Source organism: Pseudoliparis swirei, chromosome 21 (assembly GCF_029220125.1).
Source record: "Pseudoliparis swirei isolate HS2019 ecotype Mariana Trench chromosome 21, NWPU_hadal_v1, whole genome shotgun sequence".
Lineage (NCBI taxonomy): Eukaryota > Metazoa > Chordata > Actinopteri > Perciformes > Liparidae > Pseudoliparis > Pseudoliparis swirei.
Genome location: NC_079408.1, coordinates 8331751 through 8353128, shown reverse-complemented (window position 1 = coordinate 8353128; position 21378 = coordinate 8331751). Strand labels below are relative to the sequence as shown.

The following is a 21378-nucleotide window of genomic DNA, read 5'->3' as shown; positions in this document are numbered from 1 at the left end:
AAATCAACTGAAATATTGCAAGCCTTTTATTCTTTTAATATTGCTGATTATGGCTTACAGCTTAAGAAAACTCTAAAATCCTATCTCATAAAATTTGAATATTTCCTCAGACCAAGTTAAGATTTATAACAGCAAAACAAAATCAAACATTTGAAAATGTGTTTCCAGGTGTTTTAATTAGACGATTCAAGTGATTTGTTTAATACCCTACTACAGGGTGGCCACACAGCGACCATGAGCCTCATGCGGCTCTTTGCCTGGTGTCATGCGGCTCTTACGTTCATATCTAAGTTTGTGTTTTTTGTATGTGCGTGTTCGCTATGCTTGAGTTCATTACGGTATTTTTCAAACACTGCACTTACGCCATGAACGCCGCATTATGGGCAGCTGGATGTCCCGCACTATGGCTAAAGTAGTTTAGTGACGCGCCGCCAGCCCTCAATTCAGCGGACACGAGCAGCAGTATGCGAGGAAGAACGCCATCCCAATCGAACACTCTCTTGGCTAAAGTGGTTTATTGGTGGGCGTTTGATTACTCCAGCCCCCCCCCCCAAGTGCACCCGTCCATTTTCCGACACCTGTTCTGGTTGGCACCATGTGGAGGAATTGCTTCGAGTGGGAACAACGGGATTAAGCCAGATGAAGAGGATTGTTCAAGGCAAGGAAACCCATAAGACCCCCTATGCAACATGGATAGTAAAACAAAAACACTATTGTAAATTATTCTATTTTTGTTTGTGGACTTGGTTGAACTGAGATAATGTGTGTTTGTGTGTGTGTGCGTGAGACAGTGTACACAATGTTCATTGTTGAACATGACAGACCTGTTGTCTTAGTACTGTAGGAGTCCATTTCTGTCATTATCATGTTGGTGTGTGACATTTACAACAAATCTGGCTGATCAGAGGTGTGTGTGTGCGTGGTGTGCACACATATGTGTATGATGTGGCTCTTTGCGGTGACACAGTAAAAAATGTGGCTCTTAGTCTCTGACTGGTTGGCCACCCCTGCCCTACTAGTATACTTTTTCATGATATTCTAATATTTAGAGATAGGATATTTGAGTTTTCTTAAGCTGTAAGCCATAATCAGCAATATTAAAAGAATAAAAGGCTTGCAATATTTCCAGAGTTTTTGATTTGTGATGAATCCAGTTTTTTTTTTTTTTTTTTTTTTAATTGCATTACAGAAAATAAAGAACTTTATCACAATATTCTAATTTTCTGAGACAGTCCTGTATATGACATAGGGATATCAGTTATGTTTTTCTTCGTCGAGTTTTTCTTTATATAGCGCTTTAGAAAACCCCACAGCATATTTGCCAACAACCTGAAACAGTTAATCCAATCAAGAAGATGAAATGTATCGATTTTACCCTCAAAATCAATAACGCGGCTCTCTCGAGCGCTTGGCCCAGAACGTTTTCCTTTCTCCAAACAAATGAAGAGCACGCTTCAGATCAGCTGCACAGTGTGAGGAATATACAGTCCATTATCCCACACGTGTTACTTATGACCCATAATGCATGTAGTGGACCCCAAAACATCAGTTCAAAACAAAAAATAAAAATCGTCATTAAGTATCACGGCTTTTTAAATCAGCCCCTAGCACATAATAAACCACTTCTTCCTGAAATGATGAACAATGGGTTAATTAAGGAATAATATGTTTCAATTAACAACCATACAGAACAAAGCCTCACAAAATGCTGAAAGTTAGACTTGCTCCAGGTTTCTCAGTCATGAGCTGACGTCTACGTTGACCGCCGGGCGTCTCTTTGTTGTTCACGCTTAAGAACCAATTAAATTGTCCGGCTCCTAATTGGTGCTTTATTACATTCAGGTGCGCGGGAAAAAGGGTCAGCTGGAAACCGTCTCTTATTAAAAGAAGCTGTACAGTGCAACCGGCTGTAAGGCACGTTGTCTCCACTGCAGCTGCTTAATGATAGTGTTTAAGTCCTTCTATGAAGCGTCAACTGTACTTTAGGAGATTGAACCCCAAGTGATAAACTTCTGATCTGAGTGTATGTATGCCACACACAAACACACACAGAAAAGTCCAGTAAAATTCATAATTTCCAAGCATTTTAGCCTTGTTTGTTGTAACTAATGCTAAGTTACTGTTGCTAAGTCCACCCACCAGCCCTGTGGGGAAATCCAGCTGCCGGCGGGCGGCCTCAGTGAGGAGGATTGGAATGTGGCGGGAGAGAAAAGAGCTTTTCAGCTGCCGTTCAGATAACATTTACATGGACGCGCCAAATGTCTTAACTCACGGATCAAAGTACAGTTGGCCCAAGTGACAATGAAAAGTATCAGGTCTCCTGTCGACCGCTTCACAGGAAATGGATTGGACCGTCTTTGAATGAGATCAATCATGTTTCAGTGGCATTAGGACGCGCTTGAACACAATCCCCACAACAATGCTTTTTTATATGCAGCAGTAAAACGACCTTTAGCTCAGTGCCACACACTGATACCAAGCTGCTCTCCAGTGGATCGCTCCAAGCACTCGTGGTGGTGGGCGGGGGGAGGAGAAGGGGAGGAGGGGGGCATGGAGAGGGTTACAGGGTCACAGCTCTTGTAATTACCAAAGTCAGGTTCAAGCCCCTGGTCAAGTTTGATTTTTTTCTTCTCCTTTTCGTCTTCTTTTTTCCCCCCATGATGCAACGTGGACAAGGACTGGCCTACATGTGGCCCAGCATGCCTCCACCGATGCCCCTCTGATTAGGTGTCCCTTCTTCCAGCGGGCCGCAGCGTCCGATGACGGCCGTGAGCACAGCGATGGCTGGGAAACTGGCCGAGAGGTCCATTAAATGGCAGCTTTGTTATGACATGTCAGCTCGGACGTGGTGGATGGTAAGTGGAGCTCTTTTCTTGTGACTACTTCCTCTTTAATCACCATTGTTAAGAACATCACCGTCCAGGAAAATCAACTTTATTTCATGAAGTAGCCGATTCAAAATGTTTTTCTGACTTCTGACACTGTTTGGGGGGAAATGTGTCCGTAAACGTCCGCGTGTCTCGTAAACATCATATTCTGCTGGAAATAAAATGGACATAATTTTGTATGGCTTTTAGGAGTCGTGTGTGTCTTTGTGTGTCTTTGCACAGGTCAAGATTGTTTACATTTGCAGATGTGAGGGATATTGTGGAGGAGTCTGTTTTTAATGTGAACACATTTTGACTGCAGCACATTTAAAAGAAATGTTTTTGTCAGCTTTTATTAAACACAATATCTTAAGTCCATCCCTCCACTAACATTTATTTTTTATTTTTTACGTTTGTGATCATCAAGGCCAGCAGTTAAAACTTTGAGCATTGAAGTGTTTAAAACCCAGTGATGATGCAAGCATAGTGATCAAAATGGGCTTTAAAACAATCTCATTTGTGTTGTGCCAAGATCACTTACCAGAGGAACTATTCAGCCTCCCTCCAGAGCATCTCTCTGTCCACCTCTCTGTCCACCTCTCTGCCCACCCTCTGCAGTGTTTACTTCATAGTGTCGGACAAAGAGCCCTTTCTCCAGCCCGCGCCTTTCCCATGCTGAAGAGGCAACGCAGGCTGACATTTCTTTCTGAATATTTATTTACTTGTGAGACTACAGGCGACCTTTTATTGTGCCCCATCGCCGCCGTTTAAGTTGAGGTCTGTTTGTCTGTCTCAGTGCATCTGAGCTCGGAGAATCGACCCTTTCTGCTCAGGCCGTGATGCTGCTGCTTTCTACTCTGTTTCCTTTTGGAGATATTCATGACAGCAACATGGTTATACTTTTTTTATTTAAAGAAAGCTTAAATTCTCATATCAGCAAGGTTCACGTAAAGAAATAGTCTCGGTGCTTTTAAGAAGGGATTTTATAAAATCATGATGCAATGTATGTCATGGTCATGAAAAGCATTCAATTCAAAGTTCATATTAAGATTAAAGTTGTGAAGGATTTAGCAGAGAGCAGCAGACCTGCTGTCTTACCAGCTGTTGGGAAATGCCCAGAGGAAAAGGCACACAGTGATCATGCCATTTGAGCTTCATGGGCAAAGGATCATTACTCACATCTTCTTTTGCTGTAGGAACATCACTAATGTAACAGAATCAGTGGGAGCAATAGCAGTCGCCTGGTCGTACGACTGTATAGTTCTCACGTTACAGCGTATTTGGGTACTTTTGTTGTTCTTGTTGGGAGAATCCAAATCATATTTCCCCTATCCTATGACCAGACTTTGGTTCAGTAAGTCAAATGTGCAGCATATTGGTTTAATAAATAGTACTAGATTATAATCAGATGACACAGTCATACCAGTGGCAGAACTGGTACATCGCCACCTAATGGTGAAAAAAAAGACACTGGTATTGCGCGTGCAGGCAGGGTCTGTCCCACTGGTTTACTGGGGAATATCAACAGAGAGCTGTTATTAATGTCAACACCTGTGCTTGTGATCAGTATTGTGTTTCACTCAAGATGGTCGATTTGTTCAAATCATATTTTTTTCTATTTACTGATTGGTAATGTCTTTAAAAAAATAAAATGTAAATGTTGCCTAATGGTGCCAATGTTCCTGCAAATAGAGAAATACAGAAACTATTTTGTGACACTCCCAGAGGCTTGTTTATAATTTGCGTTTTGAATGGCTTGAATTTCATAAAAACTCTATTAAGACTCTCTTATCGCTCAACAAAAAGTAGAGCGATACAATAAATAGAGCGCCTCAGGTTTCATTCTCCAGTGCCACACAAGCAGCGCGCAGTTCTGCTTGTGACCACATGGGGGCGGTACAGCCACACCCAGAGGGGTGGATCCTATCCGTGAAGGCGCATGCCATGCTCGCCAGCGGGCTGGCATGATATCATGCTTGGTAAATGTGGGCAGAGCGAGAGAGAGAGCGAGAGAGAGCGAGCGAGAGAGCGAGTGAGAGAGAGCGAGAGAGAGAGAGCGCGCATGGAGTCAGGGTATGTGACAGTGATAGTCTTTCATCGTTCCAGTTCATAGAAATAAACAAATTAAACACACTCAATTTAAAAGTGAAACATTCTTGCAAAAGAAACACTCTATGGGTGAATAGCAAAGTATTCCAAAATATTTTAATGCTTGAAATTTGCATTCATTAACGGTTTAAAGGAGTGTTTCTGAATACACACCAGCAACATCTGAATTTAGCCTTGAAACGATCATTGATCAGCCATTTGTTCTGCAACTGATTGCTCTCAGCTTAATTATTTTTGCATGTGAGTCAAAACGACTAGGTGAGTATGTGTGTGTGTGTGTGTGTGTGTGTGTGTGTGTGTGTGTGTGTGTGTGTGTGTGTGTGTGTGTGTGTGTGTGTGTGTGTGTGTGTGTGTGTGTGTGTGTGTGTGTGTGTGTGTGATGAAGATACTGGACCCTCATGACAGCACTGACATTTTCAGATTGTGTGCATACTGTTAGTGTCGTGATAACGGGGATGGGAGGGCATTGTCCGACTATCCATTCAAGCCATGCAGTGATTGTTCTGGTAAACTGTGATGGGTTCCACTGAAGGTTACTCTTTTTAAATCAGTCCACTGCACTGACAAATTTACACCATTGCTGTGATATGATTAATTGTTATACCACTGCAATATATGACTGCTGTTTGACTGCCATTCATATTACTTAATGAGCACCACAACAGCATTGATCAATCAGAATAGCAATATATCTTAATTATATTATATTAGTGTGAAACAATGGCCAAATCAATGCTTTCAACTATTTTTGTTGTATTTGATTGATTGAGGTAAATCCATTTGAATGATAGTGAAGTATGTAATTAACCTAATAGAGGGATAATATATATAGGGATCATGGCATTTCAATATAATAACCTGGGAAAAGTGCATTTATTCCTACATGTTTGGTCTGAACATGGTTTACCTTGTACAAATGATTATCGGAAATGCTATGGCAGTCCTGCAAATAATACAATTAACAATAATAATAATAATACTAATACTAATAATAATAATAGTTGTAATAATAGTAGTAATACTAATAATCTAATTAAGTTGTAGCAGTAATTATTGCCGTGATTTCCACCGTTAGTCTTTGACCACACAGCTATTTAGCCCGACTGTCCAGCAGCGGCTCTCTCAAGCCCCAATCAGCACGTCAGAGGAGCGGAAGTGAGGGGCCCAGGGAAGAGAGTCCCGGGGCCACTGGTTCTGGCCAATGAGAGGCAAGAATCCAAACACCATTACAAGACCGAGCCGTGTTAAACTTCGGGGAAACAGATAGATGATCCCCGGGAATAGGGTAGTTTTTGATTTCATAATAAAATGTACAAGTGTTCTCATTTTGGGATTAGCAAAATGATGTAGTCCAGGTATGGGACAGAGGCATATCATTATTATTATTATTATTATTATTATTATTATTATTATACTATTGTGTTTCAATAGGCCTATTAGCAATTGTAACACTGCATGGCTACAATAACCCTATACGGTATGTAGACAGTAAGACACAACAATACAAAACAAACATTTTATTATCCAGTGGAAGCTATCTGGCTGTCTGAATTTCTTTGGTGATTTTTAGCCTGATCTTTTGTGAATTTAAACGTTGTTATGAGCAACCCCAGTCCCCCAAACTAATTTACGCCCCCAAAAAACACTATTTAACACTGTTCATCTTATTTTGTGAAAACAACATGGGGTGCATCGGACAGTGGTACGCCACATGAGCCATGAACACATAGGTGCCTATCTTCTATCCATTAACAACAAAGTTCATGTTAATTTGCATTGTATTCGTGATTGATATTGATAAGTGTATTCTAAAAATTGCTCAATGGGTTTTCCCAAAAATTGGGTTTTATTTTGGAAAAGCTTTACCGGAAACTATCTCTCTAGAATCTCATCAGACTTGACGGTTACTGCTGAGAGCCGGAGGGGCGGCAGTCAGAAGGACAGTGAAAGTGAAGGCGGAGACCAGCCCAGAGCCGAGAACTCAGCCTCTTCTGGATCAGGTTCAACTTCACTGAACAGCCCCCCCCCCCTCCCGCCCCACCCCCCCCAAAAGATCCCAAAAAGTAAGACCTGAAGAGGAAGGAAAACAAGACTAAAAAAAATAGAAAAGAAAAAAAAAGACATTAAAAAACGCGAGGTGCTCCCAACTTCTGTTCACCGCTGCAAAAGACTTGTCTTCCGGTGTTGACTTTTCTTCTTTTTTTTTGTCGCGACCACTGCAAGAGAAAAAACCCTCCAAAGTACAAAGTTGAACGTGAGACATGTGAAGCTACCGGCTTGTGTGTTTCAACCAGGCTCCAGGATTCCACATTAATCCATGCAGTACAGTGCAATGGTACGTGAACACGGGTTATTGTTGCTTTCTAATGTTGTGATCGCGCCGATGATACCATTTATGATTACAATGATTTGTTGTTTTTGTTTGTGTGTAACTGTCCTGTCCTCGCGACGATTGAGAAAAGCGTAGACGTGGGGGAGACTTTAACCACCGGAGCGCAAGCCCCTCTGGCACGGCACGGCCGGGCCGGAAAGCGTATTGGGGAACCTACACTTGGCACAGATTCCTCCGGCCGCCTATGTTCACATCCCATTCCCCCCCTTTTTAAATTTGTTTTGTTGGCAGATCAACTCTCGTGTGGGCTGCTTGCTGGCAGCTCTGTTGGACACGCACGCACGAAACGCACGCGCTGCAGCGACAAAAGTAACACTGTTTAACTTCCCAAACGCATCGCCGCTGCGCTGTTGCGATAAACACCCGGCGGAGGGTGTGGACGCGCTCCATTGAAGGCTGCATTCAGGTGTCCACTTATCCCGTCCACTGTATGGCTTCTATACACGGCCATTTTAAAAGTCAATCTTTAAACAGCATCTCGTTACATACACTACGCGTAAAGAGTCAAAGTGATGTTTGTTTTCTTCTACCTGCACGATAAATGCTGCCTCAACAACTAAATGTGCACATGATGTTCTTCAGCTGGCGGTCTTTAAGAGGCAATACATTGAAAAAGAAAAGGGGGGGAAAAAGTCACATTTTCTTCCAATGTGCCTAATTTTTTATTTTACTTTTTTATATTATATCCTATTCCTCATACCGGTGATTTTATTTCAGGGACTCTTCAGAGCATTTTAAGGCGAGTTCATTGGCGGTGTCCTTGCTACAGTGTAACTAAGAAAGTACAACGTCTATATTTTGATTTTCTTCACTATGAACCACCAAACACTGCGTTGAATGATCTAAACTGGGAGAGCAGTGATCCCATGCTGTTGACACGGAGCTCGGGGGTAAAGGGTGCCAGAGCTGCAGGGGGCAAACGTCCCTTTTCCATTTCTATGTGACTGTGCTCCAAAGTCCCCGAAGCACGCACGCACACACACGCACACTCTGCTGGAGTGATATGTATGCTGTGTATTCAGATAGCCTAGGAGAAGAAGAAGGTGCTGGATGGTGGATATGGGTTGTGTGTTAGAAGGAGGAGGAGGAGAAGGAGGAGAAGGAGGAGGAGGAGGAGGAGGAGGAGGAGGAGTGTGACTGTGTCATTACGTGGGTGAAGAGAGAGACACAAAAAAGTTGGGTCTGATTTGCTGGAATCGCGCAGGACCGAAGGTGCACTGGTCGATTTCACATCACGTTCGGTTAAAGCCGGGGTGAACATCACACACTCGGGTGCCCTCTGAAGCTCCCCACCATGCTTTTATGAGCCAGGTCCCGCCGCACGGAGACGCGCAGAGTACGCGTGTTGTAGCTCGAGGAGTACGCAGCAGCCCCATTTGCACCGGCTTCTACGAGTAGAACTTGGCGAGTGCTTCAGGCGCATGTCAACTTAACAAAAAATAGCATCTCCTGCATAACATTTTATCTTTTTATTCTTATTTTTTGGTTTTGTCTGCGGAGACGACAACTTTGGATCGCAAAAGAAATTAACGGATGTTCTTGGATAACCTCTGTTTTACGCGCAGAGCTGCTCCACACAGTCTTGCACGGTGCACGCCTGTCGAGGAATGGCGCGATAAAGTGCTCTGAGGAATCGGTCCAAGTACATTCACGTTTTGTGTCGACGCCTCGTCATGTATTCTCCAATTTGTCTCACTCAGGTATTTGTGTACTTTTTAAAATATATTTTAATTGTTAGGCTATGGTTTGCACATTTGTGGTTAAGGAAATTGGAAGTGTCGTACCTGCGTCTGGATTGTTCAGTTTGAGCTCTGCTGGGGAAATACTTTCATAATTATGCACAACAATTAAGTTTTGCTTCGGAAGGGGTAACGTTGTTATGACTAACTCACATTTAAGTCGGTAATCCAAAACGCACGTGTGTGTTCCACGATTGTGTTTATTTTTTGTTTTGTTTTACTTTCAAGAGCCTAAAGAAAGCCCCTTTCGAACATTATTTTATTTGTCTTTCAAGCAGTAAAAAACAGTGAAGTGCCAATCTAAATGCGCTCTTTGCGTGCGTAAAGTTACGCGTAAAGATGGACTTTATAATAACATTCCACGACTGTCATTTTAATAGTCCTGGCGCATATGCTAATTCTCTCTCAGGTTTAATTAGATTATTTGTGTCCTCCGATAACCTCACACACAACCTCCCAGCCCGGCCTGAGCTGTGTTTATATATATTTAGTTCACGTGTATATTTGTATTTAAAGTAAAACCCCTATACTTTTGGGAAGTGGAGTTGGAAGAGGATAAAGCCACTTTCACTGCAGGGAGATCAAACTTATGATAAGGTTGATTCAGCGGTTGGACAGAGTAGCTGACTGTTTTGGCGGACTCAGTTTTACTGTTTATATTTTACTTGGCAAAAGTAAGTGATTGACTGAGATGTGGTTTAGTTTGTACTTAAGAGGATTGTGCTTTTATGGCCTTAACTGAAGTGCACTGCATCGGCCCTGGCCAAGTCATTTATCTTTACAGCGTTTGGCTTTAGCCTGGCTGAAAAAAATTAACACAATATTTAAAGTGTTTTTGAACAGGAAACTAGGAGTGAAAAGGACTTCAGAAGCACTTGCTGCCAAGCACATTTACTAGCAGTCACTGCTTACTTTTGTCAGTTTAATAGGCGACGTTATAGTGAGGAGATGACATTTAAAGCAGTGCTCAATTCATTTAATTTATTTGTTGTGCGTCTCTAAATGACTATGGATAGGTATAGCGTCCATAAGTAAATATAATACATTTCAAAACCATCTGTAGATAATTAAATATTTATTCCTAATATTTAATAAATGATTCTAATTTGACTTTGTTGTAATGGAGCAGAGTTTTATTGGTCCAAGTGCACACCAGAAATGTGGCTTCTCAGAGCAGCACCAGTGGCAGGCGCAGATAGGGAGTGGATTTCTGTGGTTTCCTATCGCCTGCTTGCCTGACTGCCTAAGAAAAGAACAATATGTGGTTTGACTCCTCAAACGCCCGCTCAGAAGGGGCTGCTCACATTTATTATATTTGACATTTTAATGACCTAAAACCTAGATGGGTTCATGTTTCCACGTGACACTCGGAGCTGCTGCAATTTGGGACGAGTCCTGAATCTTCCCCACCACCGTGTACATTCCTTCACCTGCAGAAAAAAAAGCATTTATTAGATGGTTAGAATTTTTTAAAAGATTTTCTGAAGTATTATTGCTATCCAGTAAGAGTCCACAGGCTGGCGAACTGCTGTAGACATTTTTGTGTTTAGCTTTTTTTAGTTGTGAGGACGAAAAGAAACTCTGTCCAAAAAAAACCACTTTTCTTTTCGTGCCTCGCGCGTTCTCTATACTTTTTCAGTTTAGAAAGTGGTCCAAAGTATAATATAGATTATATATAAACCATTTGAAAAGTAAAAAATCTGTTGAAAATAATACCATTAATATTAAATTGAGTCCGATCATTTATCAGAAAAATAGGTTTCAGCATTACATTTTTTTAAATAATAATTTTTTAACTAAAGAAGGGATGTGAAATTCTAAAAGTGGGCCATGCTTTTCATATTGCCGGAACTGGTTTGAGGAATGAACCTGAGCAAGTGTCATTCCGCGTGTTAACCTATGAAACCTTGGCACAAACTTAAATCGAGTCCCAAGTCAATCTTTGCAAATACCTTCCATGGACTGTTTTGATATGCCGCCTCTTCTCCTCTACCTGCGTTTTAAGAATTATATAAATGCATTCTGCTCATGCAGCCTGTATACGAGGTGAGCCAAGCTGCTGCTGTAGCCCTGGCGGTTGATATAAACTCAGGGATGTCCTCGACATATACCTGCAGGCCGCCTGGTAAATCTAAAACGGTAAAACCGGTGTTTCAGCGGGAGGAGGGCCCTCTCGTCTGAAAGCGGTTGAAACTGCCAATATGACGTGATGTGACTGATTATGAGGAATTGTTTATTTGTGGTCTGACTTCCACACGGCCTCAGATTAGTGGCCGACTGAACCCATATTACTTCTCCATGGATATTGATATGCGTTTCTCCCCTTCCTCTCCCCTCCCCTCCCCATTGTGTCCCTTCAATGCTCCAGGATGAATTTCATCCCTTCATCGAGGCGCTTCTTCCTCACGTCCGCGCCATAGCCTACACGTGGTTCAACCTCCAGGCCCGAAAACGCAAGTACTTCAAGAAGCACGAGAAGCGGATGTCCAAGGACGAGGAGCGTGCGGTGAAGGACGAGCTTCTGGGCGAGAAGCCCGAGGTGAAACAGAAATGGGCGTCCAGGCTGCTGGCCAAGCTGCGTAAGGACATTCGGCAGGAGTACCGGGAGGACTTTGTCCTCAGCATGACGGGCAAGAAGCACCCGTGCTGTGTGCTGTCCAACCCGGACCAGAAGGGCAAGATCCGCCGGATCGACTGTTTGAGGCAGGCCGACAAAGTTTGGCGTCTGGACCTGGTGATGGTCATCCTCTTCAAAGGCATCCCTCTGGAAAGTACAGACGGGGAGCGCCTCGTCAAGTCTCAACATTGCACCAACCCAGCACTTTGTGTCCAGCCACACCACATAACAGTATCGGTCAAGGAGCTGGACTTGTTTCTAGCATACTATGTCCAGGACCAAGGTAGGTTCAAGCTCATGCTGTGTGACTGTGTGTGTGACTGTGTGTGTGAGAGCTATGTGTGAATGATGGCTCGGCAAGGTCAAGGGTCACATGTGTTAATTTTTTGGCAGTCTAGCTGAGACCGGCTGAAATCACCACTGCACTCGGCAGGCAAATAAACACTGGGAACTTGATAGTCAGTGCTGTACACATGCAGCGTACATTTTTATATGGCCCAAGTATGACTCATTACCAAACAGAAAAAAATACATTTTAAATGTGCTTTTGCTCTGCTGTACTCCAGCAGCATGTTCAGTAATTACTCAGTATCTCACACACACACACACACACCAAGAAACACACACACACAGAAACACACACACAGACGTGTACAATTACACACACATACTGTAAACATTTTCTATTTGTCTGGATATTTATTCGGGACAAATGTGGAAAGTTGCCGTATAGACTGGTTAAATTAAAATGAAGCCACAAGCCAACACTGAGTCTACATACCGGTAACACAGGATTCTTATGAAGCCCTTGTTATTACAGCTGTGTATCATAAAAAAAAATGTGGTTCTCCTTACTCTATTAAAAAATAATAACAGTCCCCTTCATATTTTGTAACATGGTATTAAAAAAAAAGAGTAAATTAAAAATCACAATAGAACAATATAGTTTTAAAATGAGATTCTCACCATTAAAAAAGAAGCTAATAGCAACATTATCATATTAATAAACGTATAGTTGCAAGTCTCATTACAGATTAGCATTGAAAGGTGTGAATAGACCTAAGGAGGGGTCTTTAAAATATTTCCATAACATTTAAGTTTACATAAAATATTGTGTCTGTTATAAATCATGCGTGTGATGGCGTTGGCTTTTCTTAATTCCTGAAAAGCTGGTTTCTTTTACATGAAAGCCTTTTGCGGACACAGTGATGTGCTCGGTGTGGACACTGAATCCTGCGTTTTATTCAGCTCAGAGTTTAAAAAGAGGCTGGAAAACATGCGGTGCCAGGTACTGCAGTAGGTTCTCACATGGACATTTTTGTTTGGACGTGTTAAAGCCTTTTTGCCTTTTTTTTACCTTCTTTTTTTAAGAAGGACATTTTTACAAGAATATTTTCTCACATTTATACACAACCAAATGACTGGCCTTTACTGGCATCTACCTAAACATGTACGACAATTTAAGTCAAAATGTATTCCTATAAATTATTTAGGAAAAGCAGTGTTAATTGAAAGAAAGTCGTGAATTTTTACACACATATCAGATTCCGCACTAAGTTTAAAAAGTAAAGGGGGTAGTAATTAAAGTCAGATAATGCACAAGTCCAGAAGACAATATTGTTTAGTTCGATGTACATTTTCTAAAAAAATGAAAATGCTAAATAGATTTGTCGCAGTGCATAAATACATTTCTGTCTTTCATGTCCCTCTCAGTCAACGTCCTCCCCTTATCCAAAGGAATCTGTGGAAATTCCCCCCGTTTTAAATCGACTGAGCGAATAACCACCAATACTTTGCTCTTGAGGCAGAAATGACGGTATAGCTAGCTCATTATCATCAAACCCTGAGCGCCATTTTGTGTTTGATAAGTGCCAGGGAAAGCAGAAGGCACGGCACACAGACAATAATGGTTGCCACTGGCACCGGGGTTGGCATCAGCCCCTCTTTTGTGTCTTTTGTCGGATGCCACCGCTTCACTAGTTTGCATCTGCTGCATTTTTAACTGTTCAGCACCGAGTTGAGAATGGCCCTTTAGTGCACTTCCTTCAGAATAGACACCATTTGAATGAGAAGTCGCCGCCTGTATTGTGGGTCACGGGCGACATTTTAGCAGATTTTTTTTTTTTTTAAATGTGTCCGCCACGGAGGAAAAAGCTCAAATGTTTGGCGAGAGAATGAATGTGAGCGTTTGAAATAAACGGCGAGCGTAATGTTCCCCTTCGCCAGGAGAATGGATTCAACGTCGCGTTGCGCGTCGGAGCGATTATTCACCGCGGTCCGGCACATTTCTGCGGGTTGAATTTTTGGCAAATACAAAATCGCATTCTTTTACCGTTAACACAGAGACGGCCAAGCTTTTTTTCTCGTCGCGAGAGCTCGAGCGTCTTTTCCCTTTTCTTGGAGTCACCGAGCGGTGCCCACCTCCAGACAATGCAGCCATATTGTGGTAGCGTGTGGTGCGGCGCCATTTTGTTTTGCACGGTGCCAGGGAGGCAGGCGAATCCCCAGTAATGGTTGTCGGAGGTTTGGAGGTTGGCATCGAACCCTCTTTGTCTGCTTGCAGCATGCCTTTGATTCGTCGGTTGGCATCCGCAATGCAGCGGGCACGTTGGGAAGTTTCTCCACAGTGGCAGAATGGAAGCCGCTGCCTTTGTTCTGCTGCAACTGCACGAAACAAACGAACATACAATCAAACACAAAGAAAAGTCGCAAACAACTCCGCCTGAAACGGAATCCGGTGTTTCTCTCCGTCCCGCTCGCTACCTGGCGGCGGTTCGCTTAATTGGATGACAAAAAAAAGGAACGCATATTTTGCCGCGGACTTTGTTCTTCCGATTGTTTTTTTGTCTCCCTTTCTGTCCTGGCAAAAATCAATAAGTTCAGTGTGTATTTGTGTTTGTTTTTCATCCTGGTGGGTCGCTGCCGGAGAAAGGTCGGCGGGTTGGCAGCGAGTGTGCCGGGTGAATTTAGAGAGGGCACTCAGCCCCCTTGTTCTGGGGCACAGACGCGTTTAGCCAGGCGGAGCCGGAGCACCGATGTGCATGCCCAGATGAATGCCCGCTGGGAAGTGGGCAGGGGGCTGAGGGTGGGGGCGGTGGCATCCATTGTGCCAACTGGCAGACCGTGTTCAATACAGGGCCCTGGCTTCTCACACACACACACACACACACACACACGGCCGTTGCACTCCAATGCACCGTTTTGTCGTTATCCTCTCAAACAAGAAGTGACATTTCTTTTTTTCTTCTCTTTTTAAAAAACTCATCGCATGTCCTCACCTGGATTCATATTTCGCACATCCAGTTCGACAGCTTGATGGAATAGTTGTAAGAAGGCATGGAGACGATGGTCGTGTTTGGGCATGTTAGGATACCGTCGGACTGCTTTGTATTTGGCTTTGTTTTGCTACTCATCCGTATTTCCTCATTAATTATAGGAACGGTGCTCGTATGAATCTCTCCGCTCTGCATTTTTATATGTCGAGTTCTTCAAACATGTTTGCAATTATTATCATATAAAAATAGAATATGATGTTTGATTAAGATGCACAAGCAAGCCGACTGAAGAATTTGTAGGTTACCTTGGAAAGTGTCGTGGAAATGATGTGTACATTTTTCTACCTCAATTATTAATTTGTCAGTGGAATAAAGTAAGAATGAGAAATTAGAAATGAAGAGGATTGCTGAGGTAGTGCAACGGGGGACCAACTAAGTCAAGGTCAAGTAGCTTTCCCATTACTCCGGTGGTGAAAGTTAACACGGCCATAAAACATCATTACCTTGACCCCCCCCCCCCCCACCCCTCCTTCCCAGTAACGTAACTTCTCTTTCACACTGCCATGATAGTTTGTGGGAATGGATAGATTACCACAAACCTCTGAATACACACTGCAATGTTAATGGATACCATGTTTTACGAGGGGCCGACTTAACCTCTGCCCCCGGGGTCGTGACCTTTTTTCAAAGAGATGTGACGGTGTGTCCTCTGAAGCTTAATTGAGCAAAACAGATCGGTGAAAACGCGCCACTGCGGGCCCAAGGCACGTGGAGGAGGAAGGCTTTTTACCCGGGGGAGGGGGGGGAGCGGTCAGGAGAGGAGGCGGGGGAGCTGCGCGTAAGCCCCCCTTGTTGACCTCCTCTATCGGGGTCAAACCGCGGCGACCGCGAGATCACCGGTGGTCTCTTGGCAACTGTTTGTCTCCACTCCCCTGCCAATGCTTCTGGTCTGGCTGGTGGCCCCTTGGCCTAAGTGAGGGGGAGTAGGTACCACTGACTCCCCACATCTCCTCACCCCCCCTACACCCTCTCTCCCGCTTCCAGTCCCCCAGGCCGGGTCGTCTGGCTGGTCCCTATCTCTAAGGTTGGCCTGCTCCGCACTGCGTGGGGTAGCTGCTTGCATCTTATCCGCCCGGCTGCCTCAGAGGCTTCGGTCAGCCGGCCAGTGCGGAGGCCTGTGACCAAGCACAACAACCCCCCCCCTCCCTCCATCCCCTTATCCTCCTCTGCCATCAGGAATCACCCCTGCGGCACACCGCCCGGCCAAATGACTCTCTCACTCCTTCTTCCCTTCGCCCAGTCACTTTTCTTTTCACACTCCCTGGCTTTCCCTCAAGCCAGAAACTCTGACCATGACAGCTGTCCCGGGCCCAGGCGCTCGGCCAGAGAGAGGGCGGCTGGGCTCCTGCCAGAAGTGTGAAACAAAAGTTGTTGTAAGCAGACAGCGTTAAGGACACTGTTTGTCTCCGTGTTTTGGGCTAAGTCGAGTTATTAAGCGGCCTTTAATTTAAAAAAAAATCTCCTGGCGAGGTGATACTCCAGTTGGTTCATGAGGAAGAGCGAGTATAATTTTATTTCTGGACGTGAATCTTAACCGTGAGCGCACAGAAGTAAATCAACAAGGCCGTGAAATACAACTCCTGGGAGAAACCTTCACCGATGACTCCTGAGCCAGATAGAAAAAACCTCTTCAGACTGAACTGCACAACCCTGTGCTCGGCTTCCTTATTAGTATGCAACAGAGCCTGCGGTGTCTGGCTACCTCTCCGTCAGAGCCATAACCTATCGAACACATTCTCTCAATCTAATCCACTTAGAACTCCCTCCCAGCTTCACCGCTTGCCTTATTGATTTCCGCTTCCCACTAAATGTCCTCCCGATCCTTTTTCTTTTAACCCGTGAGCTATTTATGTTTTTGCCGTGCTCTTCCTTTCTTCTCGTGTCTTGTTTGCTTTCTTGTCTCTTGCCTTCTTTTCTTTCTTGCCTACTTCCTCGCTGACTTTCCTTCCCTCCTAATGGCTCCCCTCCCTCTCCCGGATCTTCGGTGTTTTGTGATCTCCGTCTGACTTTCCCCTGCCCTCCCCTCTCCCCTCCTGTTCTTTCTCAAACACTAACCTGTGTTGCAGTGCAGCCAGGTTGCCTGGCTCAGTATGAGGCTTGTGTTATTAGCAGCGGGGTTTTGCTCGAGCAAATACCTCAAGGCTTAAACAGGCCGTGTTACCTCCTTGGCCCTCTTTTGTGTGCCATGTGTACATAAATCTCCATGGAAACAAGGCAACTCGGAGCAGAGGCCACTGAGAAATGTGGATTCCTTCTTTCTCAACTAAATTTACAACTCCCGCCTTTGCTCTGCTACAGTGTGTTTAATGTGCTTGTGTCACAGTTTGCGCTGTTGCAGCCGTCAGAGAAATGGGACAAGGCCTTTCTTCTGCATTCTAAGGCGCAGGCATTGTGTTGAGAAGGCTTTTCTTGTGTATTTCAGCAGGAGACTCGATTTTGCGTTTGTAGCTGCACTTGGTTAAGGACTGCTGTTTGTGTCATTAGTCTATGGTTAAGATCTCAGCTTCACCACACTTTCCCAGGCTTTCGGGGAGGACCCCAAATGCATTTCAAATCCCCCCGAGGCCACTTGACTGGAGGGCCGGCACCTCCCACTCCTCCCGGATAGATTCCCCACCCCCACCCTGTCTGCCGTCCCTCCCAAATGAAGACAAATGGGTACATTCACCCCTTGTCCCAGGCACTACACTGTACCTCACTGTCCTGCCTGACAAAAGCCCAGTTGCCTGAGTTTGTCCATCCAATGACTGCTCTCTCTTCTTTTGCCATCGCATTAGCACTGCTAGAAAAACTTGCTGTTGGCCCATCTGCGCGCTGGACTGGTCGTGTTAGACGACGGGGTATGTAGTGGAAAGAGGGACAATGCCGTCCTGAGAGGAGAATTCACGTTAAGAGGTTTTTTGACCTCCCATTTTTTTTTCTCAAGTCAACCAGGAGAAAAGCACCCTCAAGTACCAGACTCAGACTTTCATGCAAAAGCCAGACCCTTTCACCCAGGAAGGAGCCTTTTGAACAACCAATGAAGGAAAGAAAAAAAATGGGAAGGGGTATAGTAGGTGGGGTGTGATGGGGAACTTTGGGCAGGGACAGACAATCAGAGTGGTTGCCCAGGAGACACTAACTTCTCTGTGCAGCAACCCCCCCCCCCCGCTTGGCCCCATCAAATTCTTTTCAGTCCAGACAGGGTCGATCAGTGGCCCAGAGTGATGGTTGTCTCTTCTTTTGTCTGGCGGTACAGTACGGCCCATCACTGTGACGGCTCGACAAGACCTGAGCGGGACAGGAAAAGAAAGGCCCGCCATCGCAGCGCTGTGCAAAATGTACTTTTGGGTGGGCGTGTTGCTGTTTGGGGGGGGGGGCAAATCCCCCAGAGGATTTCATTCTAATGTCAGTGCAGCGGGTCAAAGAGGGGATATGGTGTCTGGGGCTTGGGAATGGCCTGCTTGGGACGGATTCATCAGAGCCCCATTGAGTTGTCAAAGCCAGCCAAAGGGCTTCCACTCCTCCCTCGCATATGTCAGGTTCACTTCTCAAAAAGCCCCAACATTTAGAAACCAACTCTCCAGCAGCAGAATATCCCATTTGCTCAGTGTAATAAATCATACAACCCCCAAGATGGTTGTTTGTTTTTATTGACCCGTACAGAAAAGTTACAGAAAAGCAGAGAAGGCAAGGAGAGTAGGAAAATAAGTCATTCTCATTTTTAGCACTTCCATAAACATGTAGTCTTTTACGATGGACGGCATCTTCGAGCAGCGTCGCATGTGATTAAAGTGAGTCATAGGATAAGAGGAAATATGGACACATCGATTGTTGGAACAACATGAGACGTCTCATATCTCAGGATCACCAACCCAGCAGGTGTCACAGATTCTCTACCGAGATACTTCCTCCATTGTGACAGATATCATTTCACACATTAAAAACAAAAAACGGATACAGTGAATGAAAGGCGAAGAAAGCCTCTCTCATTTTTTATTTTTGGGATTTTACGTATTTCTTTTTCTACATAGATATTTGAGAATGTAGGCGTGGCGTAAATACACTATACACAACCAGCAACTTAAATCAGAAACTACCGTATATCACTATGAGCATCCTATTTTTCAAAATGTCTTTAGATGTGAATTTAGACATATTTAACCAGCAGGAAACTGGAGTGGGTCGTGATGAAGTGGTGTGCTGCTGTGTAAAGCCTGGGCTCGTTTCCCAACTGAAAGCCCGTATGATCCGGGTCCAGAAAGCTCCAGCAGTGGACCCGTTCTCTCCAGGCTCCAGCTGATAACTTTGTTGCACTTTCGGAAAAACATTCCAAAGTGCAAAGACACACGCGAGGGACACATGTTCACGATCACACGCCCGCATCCGCATCCATGGGAGTGTAGAAACCCACAGATGAATGCTCACCTGCACTGCAGCTTGGGAGACTGCATTTAACTGCAGTGAGCCGCAACTTCTCCCAATAACAACAGAGCTCCAGCATCTGTCGGGGGCGAAAATTGAAAGTGCTTTTAAGTGCTTTTAAAAGCTTGTTCCGGATTTACCGAGTCAAGATTGTAATTAGGCCTCCAACATGTGCGTCGACCTACAACCCACAATTACACTGTGGAGTCTTACCAAAAAAATAACTCGTCTCCTCCACCCCTCTCCTAAACCTCAGGGAGTCGCCGACATTACCGAGGAAACTTGGCGAGCGAGAAGTCATCCCCTCTGTCTAGTCTTCTCTTTGTTCTTCACAGAATGCTTTGCAACCTGTGGGATTTCTACCGGCTTAATTGAGCTTTTTGAGCAGTTATGATAATGACCCCAGTTGACCCACAGATGGCTCAATGAGTAATGATCAAACTCATCATGATGGGATCCCAGCTGAGTCTCCGTGGTGTTTCCCAGGAACATCTTCATCCGCTTATGCGCGTCTGTTTCACAAACTATTCGACGCTCGCCAGACATTTTCTTCTCCCCCTTTTGCTGCAAAACCTCTGGCTGTAACTTGGGTTGCCATGTGTGTCTTGTTAAGGGCAGTTATGACAAATGGCAGCAGCTGTACAAACTAATCTCTCTGTAGCTTTCACACATGGCGCCCAATTAACAATGGACCACTGTGGGGCCCTAATCCACGGTGCAGCCATCCTCTGGTCCCGCTTGCTGGGCCAACTGCCCCAGGAGAGCCGTCTCCTCTGCACTCCCGTAAGCCAGCCTGTAACTCCCTTCAGATGGGAGCCCCGCGAGGCAGACTTGGGTTGGAGACGCCATCTTGTTTGTTTCCATGTTGGGCGTCCCGGTTCCCGACGGTAACGACCCTGGTTTTAATTTGACACGCTGGAGTTCTCTGGGATCGGGTTGCAGCCCTGAGAGTGTTTGGACTCAGACGCTCACATGCACGATAGGAACTCACGTGTATTCAGCTCGTGCATTAAAACACGTGCAACGTGTGTGTGTGTGTGCGTGTGTGTGTGTGTATATGTACAGTATGTGTATGTGGGATATAGCTTTTCTGTCAGTGGGCATATTTCCAGTAGTTGCATGATGATAAACTGCTGTTTCTTGGGGTTTCAGATAGCTGAATCCACTGTGTAATGCACTTAAAGTGTGTGTGTGTGTGTGTGTGTGTGTGGGGGGGGGGCTTTAAACAGTGCATTCACTACCTCCACAGTCTTATAGGATAATATACTCTATGAAGGCAGGGGGAGGTTAGCCCACATTGACTTAATGGTTCGTTTTAACTTTGGATATATTCCAACGCTGCGACTCATATACACAAATGGTATCCATCCATTTTCCCAGGAAAAGTTTCAACGTGTGAAGTCTTTCTCCCCATCCAAGAGTGTGTCAGCCGGGCTTTGCACGTCTTTGCTAAAGTATCTAAGTTTCAGTTTTAGATTCCAATGAATAATTCCAAAACTGAAATACTGTCGGTCCACAGCACTTTGATGCAAACCAGTGCGAATTGAACAAAACAACGCCACAAACGGGAGTTTGAGACTCAAAAGAAGGGCGTCGAAGGGTCGGCGGCCATCAGGAAAACGGTGCAGGCCTCTGCCAAAACTATGACATGAATGAAACAAATGGATGAAGGAAAATGAAAATGGTTGGCGTGTGATCTCTGGCAGGCAGCGCAAAACCAGTGCCAACTGTTATGAATGGGAAACCGCTGCTGAGCTAATGAAAAAGAAAAAAAAAGAAAAGAAAGAACTCACTTTTTTTAAATCTGCCATCCAAGAATAATTAAGCGCGCGCAGGCCTTCTGGTGAGGGTGGAGAAAGCCACCAGACACTTGACTCAACATCTCACCGCAGCGGAGGACAGTCACACACACACA

The 21378-nt window shown here is 44.6% G+C and overlaps 1 protein-coding gene across 8 annotated transcripts in view; it reads left to right on the top strand.

Annotated features, from left to right (window-relative positions):
* The first annotated feature begins 7040 nt into the window (after window positions 1-7040).
* Window positions 7041-21378, top strand: part of LOC130211708 (nuclear factor 1 B-type-like) — a 62723-nt gene continuing 48385 nt past the window's right edge. For 6 of the 8 annotated variants that reach the window (XM_056442667.1, XM_056442666.1, XM_056442669.1 and 3 more), the window contains exons 1-2: window positions 8576-9068; window positions 11476-12007. In XM_056442667.1, the coding sequence (XP_056298642.1) occupies window positions 9042-9068; window positions 11476-12007 (559 nt within the window). In that variant the 5' untranslated portion in view covers window positions 8576-9041. Of the gene's footprint in view, window positions 7312-8575; window positions 9069-11475; window positions 12008-21378 lie in introns of those variants that run through there. The other 2 variants (XM_056442665.1, XM_056442663.1) reach the window with 1 other exon arrangement.